The sequence below is a fragment of the Rattus norvegicus genome, chromosome 10, assembly GCF_036323735.1.
Source record: "Rattus norvegicus strain BN/NHsdMcwi chromosome 10, GRCr8, whole genome shotgun sequence".
Taxonomy (NCBI): Eukaryota; Metazoa; Chordata; class Mammalia; order Rodentia; family Muridae; genus Rattus; species Rattus norvegicus.
In genome coordinates this window covers 86329526-86346656 of record NC_086028.1, presented here as the reverse complement: position 1 = coordinate 86346656, position 17131 = coordinate 86329526, and the positions used below count along the sequence as shown (strand labels likewise).

At 45.2% G+C, this 17131-nt stretch overlaps 1 protein-coding gene across 4 annotated transcripts in view; it reads left to right on the top strand.

Annotated features, from left to right (window-relative positions):
- The window catches only part of Stat3 (signal transducer and activator of transcription 3), a 51986-nt gene that overhangs the window by 16857 nt on the left and 17998 nt on the right, over positions 1-17131 (top strand). For all 4 annotated transcript variants that reach the window (XM_006247257.5, NM_012747.2, XM_006247259.5 and 1 more), the window contains 7 exon segments: positions 9723-9873; positions 12289-12433; positions 13002-13100; positions 15154-15249; positions 15393-15474; positions 15776-15870; positions 16021-16172. In XM_006247257.5, coding sequence (XP_006247319.1) covers positions 9746-9873; positions 12289-12433; positions 13002-13100; positions 15154-15249; positions 15393-15474; positions 15776-15870; positions 16021-16172 — 797 coding nt within the window. In that variant the 5' untranslated portion in view covers positions 9723-9745.

The following is a 17131-nucleotide window of genomic DNA, read 5'->3' as shown; positions in this document are numbered from 1 at the left end:
CCCCAAGCTGCCTCTCAGGCTTTGTCCTTGTCTTGGTTCTGACTCTGTACTTGGGTTTTTCTGGGGTTAGCAGAAAACCTGGCAAAGAGTTACTGAAATATTCAGCAAGCCAGCAGAGACCTGTATAGTTGGCCTAAGTCCATATCTCGGCTAGAAAACCACAGAGAAAAGCATGCATTTTGTGTGTTGCTCTACCGAGGCCACAATTAGACTCTGTGAGATAGCCTCTGAGCAGCCCTCAGCTGCCCTCAGACACACAGTCTTAGTCATCTAAGTGGAGGTGTTGAGGAGGCAGCTGGACATCAGAGTCTGGCGCTTGCTCATGAGAGAGGATGGGGCTGGAGGGTGAGATCTAGGGACTGCTGGAGTGTAGAGAGTGCTTTGAAGAATCGAGACTAGATGAATCATTTAGAAAGTGAGTTGCAGAGAAAGCAGGAGGTTTATATTGAGAGAGCTTTACAGCAATGCCTGTTCCTGTAAAATTGTGAAATATTTTCTCATGAATCTTAAGACTTTGTAAAGATTGCATTCAGTCATTAGTTTGGGGAAAATATCTTTGGAATCAACAAATGGAGTGAGCCACCTTACTCAGTGACTTAACGGACAAACATTTTATTATGTAAACGCTTTCTGTGGGCAGGGATTCTGGTCGACAAGGGGGTGGTGGTGCTTGTCTTTACTACTTGATATCTTCTACTTGAAGCCTTGAACATCTGGGCTTTTTATCAGACCATGCCTGGCCTAGTGTGATTGCAGCTAGCGTGATGGTAGATCAAGTGTCTGCCTGTGGTCAGTCTGTCTGTCTTGTGTTTTTTTGCAGAATGGTAGCTGGGTTCTAGAGAGCCTTTGGCCTTTCAGGAGAATCCAGAGGCATTGGAGTTTTCCTGTCAAGCTTGGCCTCATGGAACAGGTCTGAAGTCCTAGCTACTTAGGAGGCTGAGGCAGAAGGATCTCAAATTTAAGGCCTGCTTATACGACTGAGTGATCGCAAGACCAGCCTGGGCAATTTAATGAGACTTTGTTTAGAAACCCCAACAACTACCCACCCCCCAGAGCACTTGAATGTCAGGACTCTAGGTTCAATTCCTCGGCGCCACAAGTGCATTTCACACTTTCAGCCCCGTGGTGCTGGACTAGGGATGGCTTTAGCCAGGTCCAGGGGAAGAGGAGCAAAGGATGAAGAGGACAAATTATCTACCCACCACTGGATGTTTGGATGTGAGGCTCTATTACAAATCAACCCATGGTGACTTTTAGGGAAAGGAGCAGGTGTGTGCCACCATACACACCCGAGAGAAGAGTTTCCTCCCTCCCTCTCCTCTCCCTTCCGCTCCTCCCTCCCTTTCTTTCCTCTTCCTTTTTGAGGCAGTCTTACTTTGTAATCTAGGCTGTTCCTGAACTCATGACCATCCTCCTGCCTCAGCCTTTTGAGTGCTAATATTATAGGTGTAAACATATAGGTTCTGAGCCTACATTGGCCTATGCTGAATAACTAAGGACTTCCTTAGGGTCACTTAAGGGAAAGTGACCTGAATAGGTTTGGGAAGTTTCTTTCTTCTCTCCAGTCAGCATTGTGCTATATCATAGGCTTGTGGCTGACATTCCAAAATTTACATTTTCTTCATCAGCTTGGTTTCAGATCCTACACCTCTACCTCCCTAGCGCTGGCTCACAGACCCACACCAAAGGTGCTAGGACCCAAACACAGGGCCTTAGGCTTCTGTGGCACAGCAAGACTCACAGACCTTTTGACTCAGGCACCATTTATCTGTTGGAACTCTGGAAAAGTTCATTGCCTTAGCATTGTGCCTACTCATGACTTACCTACAGCATTTCCAGATCTGAATCCCCAGGAATTCTGACAGCAGGCTGCGTTAGGATGCCGCTCCATGCCATTACTGCCTGCGAAACCTTGAATAAGTGATGTAAAACTCTGTGCCTTCATTTCTCCTCTGTAAACTGAAGATAAAATATTGTCTTGACCAGTGAGATGGCTCAGCGGGTAAAGATGCTTGCAATTGGGCCTGACAGCCTACGTTTGATCCCTACCATCCACAAAGTGGAAGGAGAGGAATGGCTCCCTGAAGATTGTCTTCTGGAGACACACACACACACACACACACACACACACACACACACACACACACACACACGAGATGATGATGGTGATGATGGTGATGATGGTGGTGATGATGGTGATGATGGTGATGATGATGGCGATGGTGATGATGATGGTGGTGATGATGTCGATGGTGGTGATGATGATGGTGGCAATAATGATGATGATGATGCTATCACCATCATCTCAGGGTTAGCACAGAGATGAGATGAATCAGTAAAACATGTCAGATGGTCAAGGCCATGCTCACCCGATGTGTGATAAAAAGTTCCACACATCAGTCCCCAGCTCCGAAAAAAAAGAAAAAGGAAAAAAAAAAGTTCCACACAGTATTTAGCTATAGACACTGGTTTTCTTTTTTCTTCCTTTCCTTTTTTCCTTTTTGTTTTTCAGACAGGGCCTCTTATAGCCCAGGCTATTTTCAAATTCACTGTATGATAAGGATGACCTTGAACTTCTGATCCTTTTGCCTCTGCCCCCTGAGTGCTCACGGGTGCACATTGCCATGCCATGCCTGGTTTTATATGGTGTTGTCAGTGGAACCCAGGGGCTCATATGTGCTAGGCAATCCCTTCACCAGCTCAGCCACACCTCCAGCTTTTGTATTGTTCTTCAGCCAAGGTTCTTCTTGACATTCATCTTTTTTTTTTGAATAGTTCTTAGTGGGCCTTTTCATTGTAGTTGGTGGTGGTGGTTTGAAGACAGGGTCTAGTACAGTCCAGGCTGGCTTTAAACTCACCATTTAGTGGAGGATGTCCTTAAGCTGGTCATCCTGCATCTATGCTCCAAGGGTAGGAATCGAAAGCATGCATTTTCATATTTAGTGTTAGGCTGAGAGCTATCCTGTGCAAAATATGTGTTGAGAGATTTGATCATTGGACAGCTCCTGTCCTGAGGTGCAGTTACCAGATGCTAACACCCCCCTCTCAGGATATGACAGGAGGGTCCATTCTAATGCACATGCTTCTCCCTATCATATCACATAATGTACATGCTCCTCCATATCATATCATAAAATGCACATACTTCTCCATATCATATAATACACATGCTTTTCCATATCACATAATGCACATGCTTCTCCATATCATATCATATAATTTACATGCTTCTCCATATCATATCATATAGTGCACATGCTTCTTCATATAATATCATATCATATCATATCATATCATATCATATAGTGCACATGCTTCTCCATATCATATCATATAATGTACATGCTTTTCCATATCATATCATATAATGCACATGCTTCTCCATTTGAAGGAAAGCTCTGTGACCACCTCTGGTAACACCTAGGTCATTGGATGAACTGATGTCACGCTCTGGCTCCCTGGGGTACTGGGAAATGGAATTCACATTAAACGCTGATGAGAGGGTCACCGACTCAGAAGGAACAGCACAGGAACAAGTGCCACCAGAAGGCTACTATTCACCTGTGATGTCACTTATTTAGAGCCATCCTTCCAAGACAGGGTAGTCCCTGTTCTGCTGAAGAGGAGGCCTATTCAGCAGCCAAGCCACGTGGGGCGTGTGGAAGACTCCCAACCTGGGGAGGTGACTTTGCATACAAGTTTAGTCTCTTGTTGCTTGTTATCCAGAACTAGACCATGCACTTAGTGGCTGACAAAGCTTGTCTGCCTGGGACATTTGCAATCTAAAGGTTTGCTGTCCTCTGGCTCCTTTTATCTGCAATATTTGAAATCAAGTATGGTGCATATCTCATGTGAGCTATGGAATGTTGTGGTAAGCATTTAGTCTCTATTGGGGGTTTCTACCCTGCCTCAGATCATTCAGTTCCCAGATAAAAGACACAAAACTTTTATAATAAGCCTTAAACAGCACTAAAGCTGAGCAGATATCAATTCTCTATGGCTATTTTGTCTTAATTTCGGGCAAATAACCCTGAGATATGACTTGCCATGTTCTTCTTGGGCTGCTTTTACTCCAGCTGGCCAGCCCTCATGGCCAGATCCCACAATCCCTTACTTCCTCTCTCTACCTTCTCTCTCTTCTCCTTCATGGTCCTTTCTCTGACCCTAAGCCCAGGAACCGAAACCCTATCTCTTCTGTCTAGCTATAGGCTGTAGGCATCTTTAGTCAACCAATGGTTTTAAATTTATGGAGCAAGGTTATGTAACATTACTTGGTGTACAGGAGGATTTCCTCATCCCTGGGCACGAGGCCTTGGGGGCCTGTATTCAGCATTACAGTATAAAGGAGCAGACAGCCTCAGCAATGGTTAAGGCATCAAGCAAGCATCACTGGTTTTGTTGTTTTGTGTTCTTTCTCTCTCTCCCTCTTCCTCTCCCCCTCTCCCCTGACATGCTGGAAGGGAGGAGGAAGTGGTGAATCACACCTTTAATCCTAGTACCCAGGAGGCCAGGCAGGCAGATCTCTGACGCTGAGACCAATCTGCTCTACATATCCAATTTCAGGTCAGCCACAGCTACACATGTAGCCCCAAACCAGACTTTCTGACACACTGTGAAATAGGAGAGGAATTGTCCTTTTTTAAAGCTTGGGCCCCACATGGCTCAGGAGGGCACTGAACTCACTCTGTAGCTGAGGCAGGCTGTACACTCCTGAGCCCGCTGTTTCTGCCTCTGAGTGCTGGGGTTAAGATGAGTCCCATTACACTCGGCTTCCGAAGTGTCTTGTATCACTTGCATTGTGGAGTTCTTTGTGCATCTGAATTCTGTCCCTCTCTTCTTCCTCCATCTCCTCCATTTTAGATTTACTGGTTCACATATGTGCAGTATCTGTCTTAGCTTAGAAAGTTTGAGAAATTGTGTGATGAACCCCTTCTGCGTGTGGTCCCCTGTGGTTCCCTTGGTTTCTTTAGACTGAACTATACAAACGAGGACCGTTACTTTAGTGGTAATCTTTCTGGTAAGAAGTTCCTCATTAGACTGGAGTTATTTTCCTTATGACTTACTGTTGGTAGGTTATCCCCACAGGGCTAGGAAATTCCTATTTGGAGAAGTCTAGGAGGCTTTGGTGACTTGCTATTTCATTTTCCTTTTCTCTGGAGTTAACGAGACTAGGATCATCGGGGGCTGGAGAGATGACTAGTAGGTTGAGAGCAGTGACTGACTGCTCTTGCAAAGAATACAGGTTCAGTTTCTAGCACCCACATGACCATTCATCAACCATCTGTAACTCCACTTCCAGGGAATTGTGTCTGGCCTCTGCTGATGCATGCGCACACACACATGCACAGTGCACATACATAACATACAAGCAAAACTCTTATATACATAAAATAAAAATAAATCCCTTAAAACAAAAGAAAATAAAAACAAATCCCTTAAAACGAAAGAAAATAGGATCCCAGCATCTTAGTTACTATTCTGTTGCTGTGAAGAGACCCATGACGAAAACAACTCTTAGTAAAGAAAGTTTGGGGTTTGCTTATAGTTTCAGAGGGCTAATCATTGGTCATCACGACAGGAAGTGGTCAGGCAAGGGAGCAGTAGCTGGGAACTTTTCATCCTGAACCATAGGTAGCAGGCAGAGAAAGATAAGACTTGATATGGACTTACAGTAACACACCTTCTCCAATAGGCCACACCTCCAAATCCCTCCCAAACACTTCCACTAACTGATGGCCAAGCATTCGAACTTATGAGCAGCATTCTCAAAGGACCACACACACTTTAACTTTCCTCTGTACAATTGCATTGATGTTCTGCTCACCCAAGCCTCATGAAAGCCAGTAGAGCAGTAAGCTTATGTCGTACTCTAATCCAGCCACCAGAGCAAAGACTTGACTTCTACTCTGGCGTCCAGGTTGGTACTTGGCATTCAAACTGTTTGTGTTCTGGCTTCCAATGACTTGTTATTAAAGCACAGGCTTCAAGTGATTTTGAAGAGAAAAGTTAGAACTTATGGAAGTCGGGCATGGTGTGTAATCTCCAGACTGAGGTAGGGAGATTAGCCACCCTAGACTACACAGCCATATCATGCTAAAAAAAAAAAAGTGGTAGAATGGGTCAGATTAAGTTGTTTTTGTTGGTGTTTGTGATGCTGAGGATGGAACCCCGGGACACTGAGCTTGCTAGATAAGCACTGTGCCACAAAGCAATGTCCCTGGCCGCTAAATCAGTTTGTAATTTAAAAAACAGAATTGAGGTTGTAAAGTGTCTCTTTTAAATGTTTTCCAGGAACACAAATACAGCAAAGCCAGTGATTTTCCTAGACAGTTTGGCTAATTATCTCTAAATGATCTGCTGTTCATGTGAAGAACATTTAGTCCAGTTGCTCCGAGTCTTCTGTTAATTAGCGTGGTTTGCAACTAAGCAGCGTATGAGGGCACGGCTGTTGGGCACTCAAAGCTAAACCGAGTCACCCAAACGCCCATACTTTCCTGGAAGTAATACCTGCTCTTCCTTTAATGTAGGAGAATTTTCCTTCATGTGGAATAGTTTGGTAGCATTACCTATCTTGGTTAGATCAAAACAAAACACAAAAATTAGTCAGTCATTCTTGATGGTTCAGTTAATTGGAAAAAGGCACAAGCTGGTGTCTGGTGTAAGAAAAAGCCATTATACCATTTACCAGCTAAAAACACCAAGTATCAACAATGAAACAAGTTTATAGACTAGAAATAAGTTGGCTGTGATAACAGCATTTTTTTTAAAGAATTATTTATTTATGTGTATGAGTATACTGTAATTGCCTTCAACACACCAGAAGAGGGGATCAAATCCCATTACAGATGGTTGTGAGCCACCAGGTGGTTGCTGGGAATTGAACTCAGGACCTCTGGAAGAGCAGTCAGTGCTCTTAACCACTGAGCCATCTCTCCAGCCCCAACTTAGCATTTTTTATGTCAGCTTGAGAATGTGTATCCGACTGACTGTTCATCTGTGACAAGTAGGTAGAGTGGGTGGGTTTTATGATTTTTTTTTTAAGATTTATTCATTTATTATATGTAAGTACACTGTAGCTGTCTTCAGATACACCAGAAGAGGGCATCGGATCTCTTTACAGATGGTTGTGAGCCACCATGTGGTTACTGGGAATTGAACTCAGGACCTCTGGAAGAGTAGTTGGGTGCTCTTTAACCACTGAGCCATCTCTCCAGCCCGGGTTTTATGATTTTTATCTTGGAACTGGCTCTGCATTTGTGTTCAAGATAAATGATGAAATAGTCTGGTTTTGTAATTAATTTATAGCATTGGAATTTACTATTTCAAGCGGATGATTTAATTAGGACCACAGCATTTTTTATAATGTGGCCCAGAGTGACAATGTCCTTGTTTTTAGTTAATAGAAATCAGGTGACATATGTCATAATACATTTTTTCTTAGGATTTTTTCTTTTTTCTTTGTTTTTCTTTTTCAGATAGCTCTCTATGTAGCTCTGGTTTCCCTGGAACTCGCTATGCAGACTAGGCTGGCCTTGAACTCATACATATCTGACTACCTCTCCCTCCCAAGTACCAAGATTAAAGACATATGCCATCACACCCAGCCCGTTAAATTTTCTAGTAATCGTATTAAAAAAGAAATAGGAAGAATAATCTTTATAATGTGTTTAGCCTAACATTTCCAAAATAATATTTCAACATTTATTTCTCTCACTGTTTTCAAATGCTGCATATATGGGTGTGAACATCCACATTTCCATTGAACATTGCAGTCTTCCGGGTCAGTGAAGTCTGTGCAGCAGCGATGTTCCCATAAATTGTTTCATGTGTACATGTATGCGCAGGTCAGAGTGCAGCTGTGGGTTCCTTCACCTTTTGACAGCATCTCATTAGCCTGAAACTTTGCCAAGTCCACTAACTGGCCATTGAACCACTGTGGGTGCACCACTGCACCCAGCCTTTTATTAATATGTGGGTTCTAGGAATCCAGTCTTGGGTCCCCAGCACTCAGGAGAGGCAACATGCACCAACTGAGCCTTCTTCCCTGCTCCAAATTGGTTTGGAGTCTATGTAAATCAGGTCCTGACAACCACAGGACACCATAATGCTTTCCTCCTAGGAGAGGCGATTCTGACTGGGCCTCTGTGAAGAGGGCCCTAAGAGCTTTTGGTTTCTTACTAGGGGGACTGCACAGAGAGCACAGCACTTCAGGCTGGAGCACGTGCTCCGGAAGGCAGGCATTTATTCCAGCGAGCGTTTGCTGTACACATGCCACTCCCTAAGCTTGGGCTCTTACTCATGGTTATTTTTAGACCTTTGGATACTTGTTCTGGAGAGACATTGTCATGCGAGGTTAGCTGGGTCAGGTTCTCTTAGCTGAGCTCTTCAGTGGGGTGGTCCCTGTCTTAGGTCAACTTGTTTACATAGTGTTTAGCTCTCCTTTTGTTTTTTTTAAATTCCAGATTTAGAATATATATTCTAAGTTTATATAAATATATTTGTATAAATAAGTACATATAATTCATTTTATCGAGTGGGCAGATTCCAGGCACATGCCACTTATCCTCGGAAGCCTGATGCTCTGTCCTCCCTAGCAGCGATCAGAGTTAGGGCCTCACAGATGGCCTGGATGCAGCGAGCTGTGGGAAGGCACTGGTGTGTGTTGGACGTCTGCTGGGTGCTGTATTCTTAGTTGAGGTCTTAGGAATGTGACTTCCTGATCCCAAGGAGAAGCAGTCATCTGCATTTCATAGATGAGGAAATAGAAATCCAGAAGAAAGAAACCATTCAACTTCATATAACCTCGGGTAGATAATAGGTTTGTTGTGATTTGGTCAGGTTTTTAATTTTTTTATCTATTTTATTTATGTAAGTACACTGTAGCTGTCTTTGCATACACCAAAAGAGGGTGTGAGCCACTATGTGGTTGCTGGGAATTGAACTCAGGACCTCTGAAAGAGGAGCCAGTCCTCTTAACCTCTGAGCCATCTCTCCAGCCCTGGTCAGTTTTTTGTTTCTTTGTTTTTTAATTTTTAATGTCTTATTTTAATGAGTATTTTCCCCAAATGTACACATGTGACTGTCCAGTGCCTTCAGAGGTCAGAAGAGTGTGTCAGATCAGATCCTCTGGGGCTGGGGTTAAGGGTATTGTGAGCCACCATATGGGTCTTCTGTAAGAGCAGCAAGTGCATTGAACTGCTCAGCCACCTCTCCAGCACTCTCCCTCTCTCTGTGTGGAGGTGGGGGTGGGGGTGGCTGGTGGTGTAGAGCTCAGGCTGGCCTTGACCTCTCTGTCAGGATATAGGAGTACTGGAATTACAGACATGAGCCGCTGTGCCTGGCTTGAAAGTGTGTTCTAGAACTTAGAATCGTACCAGAAGAAATTGTGTACCAGCCTTGTAGAGCAGCTCATGCCTGAAACTCAGGTATTTAGGAGGCAGAGTCAGGAAATAGCAAGGCGAGCCTGAGAGCCTGTGTCAGAAAATCCAGGACCTGGAGATGAGCTCAGTGGTGGGGAACTTGTATACCCTGTGCAAGGCCCTGGGTTCACTCTCCAGCATCACAGGGTGGGCAGAGCTGTGGAGGTAGGAATTGAGAATGTACACACATTATTCAAAAGACTACAAGACATACATGCTCCTTCTCAAAGCCACCAGGATATTTTCAGATTTTGTATCCCCTATGAGGGCTTGTGGTGACCATGTATACATTTCGGTTTTTAGTGGTCACCCCTGATTGCGGCAGGATGGCTCAGTGGAACCAGCTCCAGCAGCTGGACACGCGCTACCTGGAGCAGCTTCATCAGCTGTACAGCGATAGCTTCCCCATGGAGCTGCGGCAGTTCCTGGCGCCTTGGATTGAGAGCCAAGATTGGTGAGTGCCTTGAGAAGCTCCCTGAATTGGGGTTGGGACACAACCTTTTCTAGGTTCACACTTTACTGAAGCTTTCACCGAAGACATGCGGGCAGGTCCTGGGGAAGGGTTAGGAAAGCAGAGGTAGCTTAGTCTCCATAAGTGTCTCTGTTCAAAGGGCAGGCATTTGGCCAGCAGCCTCTCTGCACCTTGAAACGGCTCGCTGGCAGATGTCAGGTTTGGGACTCACTCGTGACATCTCTGCACATTGTGCTTCTCTTAACAGGGAGATATAGTTTTGTTTTGTTTTCTTTAAATTTGGGAATTTTATGTCAAGTAAAAAAATTTATGTCACATAGCTTCCTCTGTTAAAGAGGAGACATGGATAAGGGAAATAGAGTCATAGAGGAAATGCCAACTGCATTTATTTAATGTATTCAGGCCCATCTGCTAGTTTTGGCCGAAGTCAGGCCTATGTGCATGTGACCCACTTTTCCCAGAATACATACCTGAGTTGGTGAGGGGCCGAGGAGATGATGGAGAGCATCTCAGCCTGGTTGCTCATTATGCTGATATGCACTTATATACACACTAATCTGCTGACCTCAGGGCTGACAGAGAATTTAAGGCAAACAGCCTTATCTGTTTTTAAAAAAACAGAACAAAACGTGCATTTTGTATGGATTCAGATGCATGTGTGTGCTTGTGTGTGTGTGTGTGTGTGTGTGTGTGTGTGTGTGTGTGTGGTCCAGAAGACAACCTCAAGTGTCATCCTTAGGGAATACCTTTTGGATCCTTTGAGACTGAGTCTTTCCTTGGTCTGGAGCTCACCAATTAGGGCAGGCCCTCAGGATCCATCTCTGATGCCCCAGTGCTGGGATTACAAGCATGTGCTACTATGCCCAGCATTTTCTTTTTTTAATTAAAAGTAGATTTTTAAAATATATTATATTGTATTAAAATAAATATTTCTGGCTATGTTTTCTCCTCCCCCAACTCCTTTCAGATATTCCCCAACTCCCCTCCTACCCAAATCCATACCCTTTCTCTTACATAAGCTGGTCTAAAAAACAGTAATAAAATAAGGCAAACACAGACTGGAATAAGGTGAAATAAACAAACAGGAAAAAAGAGGCAAAGGAAAAGTGTAAGAAACCCACAGTTTCAGAGACGCATGTGCACACACAGAAATCCCATAAAAACGCAATACCAACACCAAAAATGATAATGGATTTGCCACCTGCCACTGGCATGCCCGGCATTTTTATGTGAGTTCTGTGGAAGGGAGCTCAGGTCCTCAGGACTCTTAAGGTTGAACCAAATGCCCAGGCGGTGTCTGTCCCTTACTTGTCATTGTTGTTTGTTTGTTATTGTTGTGTGCATATGGTGTTGGGGCAGTACATGGACATGCCACCATGTGCACGTGGAGGTCAGAGGACAGCTTCACGGTGTCAGTTTTCGGCTTTCCAAGGACTAAACTGACATTGTTAGTTTCCCTACTGAGATCCTTTATCTCCTGAGCCATCTTGTCATTCCTCTGTTTTTGTTTTGTTTTAAGACAAGGTCAGGGCTGGGGATTTAGCTCAGTGGTAGAGCGCTTACCTAGGAAGCGCAAGGCCCTGGGTTCGGTCCCCAGCTCCGAAAAAAAGAACCAAAAAAAAAAAAAAAAAGACAAGGTCCATGTAGTCCAGGCTAGTCTGGAACTTGCTGCATTCAGCTGAGGGTCCCTTGAATTACTTACCCTTCTGCTTCTACCTCCCAAGTATTAGGATCGTAAGTGTGTGCTGCCGCACTGAGGTCTGACTTTATTTTGTTTTGGGGGGTTTTGTTTTGTTTTGTTTTGTTTTGTTTTTTTGAGGCAAAGTATTACTATATAGTCCAGAACTGGCCTAGAACTCACTATGTAGCCCAGTCTGGTCTCCAACTTGCAATCCTCCTGCCTCAGCCTCTCAAGTAGTTCTCAGATTACATATGTCACACCACACAAGACTTGTATCTGTCCATCTTGCTCAAATATTTTAGTCCTATAGACTATAAGAATGAAGAATAATATCTGGAATCATTCTCCTGTTAACCCCTGCCTCTCTCTCTCTCTCACTTTTTTTTTTTTTTTTTTTTTGCTGAGGATTGAACCCAGAGCTTGGGCACACAAGGCAAGTGTGTGTCACTGAGCTATAACCACCGATTGATAGTGTTGTTGATCTGAGCAAGAGACATGGGAAATGATGAATGCTTTATGATATAAGGTGTTATACTATCCCCTTGATGGTGGAATCTGTTGTTGTTTTGGAGAGGTCATCCAGACTAGCTAGGAACCCTCAGGAGAGAAAGCTGGCCTTGAACTCTTGATCCTCCAGCTCCACAGCCCTGGTTATAGGTCTGTGCTCTCAGCAAAGGCTGTCCAGATTACTCATGCAGGTCACTTCCTCTTCCTAGGGCATATGCAGCCAGCAAAGAGTCACACGCCACTCTGGTGTTTCATAACCTCTTGGGCGAGATCGACCAGCAGTATAGCCGATTCCTGCAGGAGTCCAATGTCCTCTATCAGCACAACCTGCGAAGAATCAAGCAGTTCCTGCAGGTGAGATGGGGCACGGAGTGTGAGCTGCTGGCCACACACAGTGGAGTGCTGCTGTTCCTTCCCGGAAGTGTTTCTCCACCCTTGGCTAGATGATGAGAGCCTGTCTTGGACTCTAAATCAGGGGAGCAGTAATTAGCTCCTTCTCCATGCCCTGCACACTGGCCCCTGGGCACCATTACCAGAAAGTCCCTTCTTATGTTACATTTGAAGCAATAAACAAGGCTTAATGCTGTTCTGTGTTATAAACGCATGCTAAAACACCTACTTGCCATAGGCACATGGCTCTTGGTTCTAAATGCTAAAAGTTTAGCCATTAATTGGGTACTCCTGGGTAAAGTCAACCACTTCCCTATAAAACCAGATGACACACTGTCCCAGGATGGACTTCTGCCATCTCAGAGGCCACATTCTCCTCCCTTCGCTTCCCTACGAATTTCAGTCAGATGCTGAAGCCTTTGGTCTGTTGTTTCATGGAGGCTCTGAGAAAGTGACTTTTAGGTTAGCCAAGCTCATGCCACAACTCCTTGGTCGGCCCTAGCTTTCCATTCTCTTTTGGTCTCACTCACAGAGCAGGTATCTTGAGAAGCCAATGGAAATTGCCCGGATTGTGGCCCGATGCCTGTGGGAAGAGTCTCGCCTCCTCCAGACGGCAGCCACGGCAGCCCAGGTGAGACTGAGAAGAAGCAAAGTGGGGGGCAGGAAACTGGGGAGCAAGCGACTCTAAATAAATGGAACAGAAGCAGTTTAATACTGCTGAAGAGGGAGGGAACACTGGAGTAGATCCAAACATACACTGAAAATGGCAGAAAACGTCCTATGATCTCCATTCCACTCCCTAACGGTGCTGCTGCAGCCGAGGATGAACTTGCACTCAGATTCCCAGCCTCCTCTTCCTGAGGGCTGGAGTTGAGGAGCTCACATCACATCCTGTACATGAGATGCTGGGGACAAACCAGGGCTCCGTGCACGGTAGACACACACACGCACGCACACACACACACACACACACACACACACACGCCCATTTTTGTTGTTGTTGAGTCAGGCTCTTACTGTGCACATCTGACTTCCAGTTTGGGATATTCTTCCTGCCTCTGCCACCCAAGTGCTAGGGTTGTGATGTCACCACACTTCCCACACATCCGTTTCTTGTTTTCATTGTAGCTTTTGAGACAGAGTCACAGTCTGTTACCCATGCTGCCTAGAACGCTCTGTGTGGGCTGAGCTGTTTCAAAGCCACCCCAGCCCCCTACTTCAGTCTCCAGTCCTTGAGATTTTAGTCAGGGGCCCCCAGGCTTGGCTTCAGTACATCCCCCAGATCCTCCTGCCTCAGCCACCATGTGAGCCACCATGCCTGGTCTACGGGGACTTCTCCATGCTGATCCCTGAGTTAGGACTTGGGAGTCGCCGAAGCACACCTCCCTAGTAATCCATATGGAGCTTGAGAGGGTCTAGACCACTGCTTGCCCAACAGAGGTTGTTCTTAGGGGTGAGGCCTTCATTTTTGCCCTAGGCAAGTTTAGAGGGTAGAGGAAGAGGCACAGCTTTGGGGATGGGCCCAGTGAGGGTCTTTCTGTCTTATCTGTCTGTGGTACTTCTCTGTCTTATCAGTCAAGGTTGCTCCCATAATGGGGAAAAAAGGGAGCGGCTGGGTTGTTTTTCCAAGTCTTCTGAGAGGTTTATATTCTATAGTTTGGGCATCCACGAGAAGTGGGAAGAACGTCTCTAAATTGACCTGTTCAGACCTACTTTGGGGACTTGTCATAGTGGAGAGAACAGACCAGAAATGAGAGGTCCTAGAAGCAAAGCGCTGGGCTGGAGAGTAGACCCGGATTCAATTCCCGGCCCCCAAAAGGTGCTTCACAACCATCTATAACTCCAGTTCCAGGGAATCCAACATCCATTTAGGCACCTGGCACACATGGAATTCTTGGGCACACCTGCTGGCAAAACAGCCATACACATAAAATGAAGTAGATACGTCTAAAGAGTAGAAAACAAAACAAAGTAAAAGGAAGTAAAACCAGCATTAGAACCTGATTTGACAAGTGTGATAGGTGTGTGCAATTAGCTGTAGGCCCAGGGTGTGAGCATTTCTAGCTGGGAAAACTGGATGGACAACCTCTCTCCTTATCACATTCTTCTAGATGGCTTCCGTTATCTTTGGGCTGCTGTCCTGCCATCTTGTTCTTTGAGCTCCTACTTGTCTTTTCTGCTGTCAGATGTCTGTTTCTGCTCCCTGCAAAGCCCATCATTTTAGTTTCTAGTCCCAAATGACCCCTTAAGGCATCAGCCTCTCCCTGGCTGAGGAAGTGCAATTTTGAAAATCCTTGGGAAATGTTTTTTTTCATGGAAATATACTGCACTCTGCTGCTGTCTGTTCTTTATTTAGTAATATTCTCTCAGCGCTGGGATCGCCTGGGCCTCACCCACGTATTTAGGCAGAATCTCCAGGACTGGACTGCACCCCAGTTTCTTTCTAGCTTTTTCTTTTGACAGTTTGCCCTTGGGCTGCTTGAAGAATGAGACATCTTAGTTCAACCTGGGGCCTCCTAGTTTAGTGTAGAGAATGGGTTTGCAGTGTTTCCTGTTGAAGAACAATGAGAGCATTTCCCAGCACCTTTTTCACCACTGACAGGTACCAGAATGGGATGGAGATCAGACGAGAGGTTTCCACAAATTCATGTATGTGTTAATCTTTTTTTTTTCTTTTTGGGCAGCAAGGGGGCCAGGCCAACCACCCCACAGCTGCCGTAGTGACGGAGAAGCAGCAGATGCTGGAACAGCATCTTCAGGATGTCCGGAAGCGTGTGCAGGTAGTCAGGCTTTCCCCGGGGAGCCGTGCTGGGGCGGCAGAGTGGTCCTGCGTGCACACTTTCATTACATTCAAAACTTTCTTTTCCCTTTCCCAAAGGTAACCTCTGTTTTACTTCTGTTTTTGGTTTGTTTGTTTAAACAGGATCTAGAACAGAAAATGAAAGTGGTGGAGAATCTCCAGGATGACTTTGATTTCAACTATAAAACCCTCAAGAGTCAAGGAGGCAAGTGAGCGGCGTGATGTGGTGTGTGGGAGGTTAGCGGTGTCACTGAGTTCAGGACCTGCCTTCATCCGTGGGACTTCATGGTAGGACGGGGAGCTGCTGGTCCTTCAGGGGGCCACCTTTGAATTGTTTGGTTTTGAGATGGGATTTGACTATGTAGCTCAGGCTGACCATGAGCCCGCTACCATCTTACCTCAGCTGTCTGAGTAGCAGGGACTGCAGTTACACACAGAGTGGAGAGCCTCATTGAGAAGGCTGTATGGATCCCCTCTGCTCAAGGAGTCTTTCCTCCTCCCATCAGACATGCAGGATCTGAATGGAAACAACCAGTCTGTGACCAGACAGAAGATGCAGCAGCTGGAGCAGATGCTCACGGCCCTGGACCAGATGCGGAGGGTAAGCGTTCTGGATGCTGCCTGAGCATCATCACCTGTCGTGAGAAGACTCGACAGTTTCTGATGGGTTCCTTCTCTAGAACTGACTAGAGACTGTGGTTAGACATGGCCTGGGGAAGTGTATTCTGACTTTGTTTTGGTTTCCGAACAGAGCATCGTGAGCGAGCTGGCAGGGCTCTTGTCAGCAATGGAGTACGTGCAGAAGACACTGACCGATGAAGAGCTGGCTGACTGGAAGAGGCGGCAGCAGATAGCGTGCATCGGAGGCCCTCCCAACATCTGCCTGGACCGTCTGGAAAACTGGTAAGAGTGGGAAGAAGGACTTCTCTTTCTTTAGTCACAGGCCTGCGGAGGGGGCTGCCCCCTCACCGTGCTTTCGCTTTTCCTTTTAGTGCTAGGGTGGATGTGTGCAGACAGGTGTGCTAGAACCATTGCACTGCACTCCTAGTGCTGGACACTGTTGCTAGGATGGCACCTGGTCTTTTCCTTTGAGAAAGAATCTGACTGAGCCGAGTAGGCTGGCCTCATACCCACTATATAGCTCAGGCTGACCTTGAACTTGTAATCCCCCTGCCTTATCTTCTCAAATATCTGGGATTATAGGCATGTATCACCATGTCTGTCTTAAGGTGGCTTCTTTTACACTCAAGTTTAGTCCAAGAATTAAAACCATTACCCAATTTTAACATTTTTTTTGAGACGGGGTTTCTCTATGTCCTAGAACATGCTCTGTAGATCAGACTCCAGACTGGCTCGAACTCCTAGAGATCGGCCTGCCTCTGCCTCCCTAGTGCTGGGAGTAAAGGTGTGAGCCACCACTGCCCAGCCAACATTGTTAATTAAAAAGAAGAAAGAAAGCAAGCAAGCTTAGATTACTTAAGATATTTAAATTTAAATAATACTTTCTGTTCTATTTAACACTAAATTCTCCATTTTAGTTATTTTAATAATCTGAAACAATATATGTTCTTTGCAAAGAGAGAATAGCTGAATATATATAAAACTAATAAAATGAAATAAAAAAAATTAAAATCCAATCTTTGAGTAGTACCAGCAAGTCACCAGACTATGTGACAATCGTTCTGTAGACACCTGTCGTGACTATATATGTGATATCATGAGTATACATATGATGTCATGTTCTTATACATGTGATATCATGAATATGTAGGTGATGTCATAGCTATACATGTGAAGCTAGAAATCCGGTTGCAGGTAGCAGCTGCCCGTCTCCTTCCTTTGTTGCGATAGGAAGGGTGCCT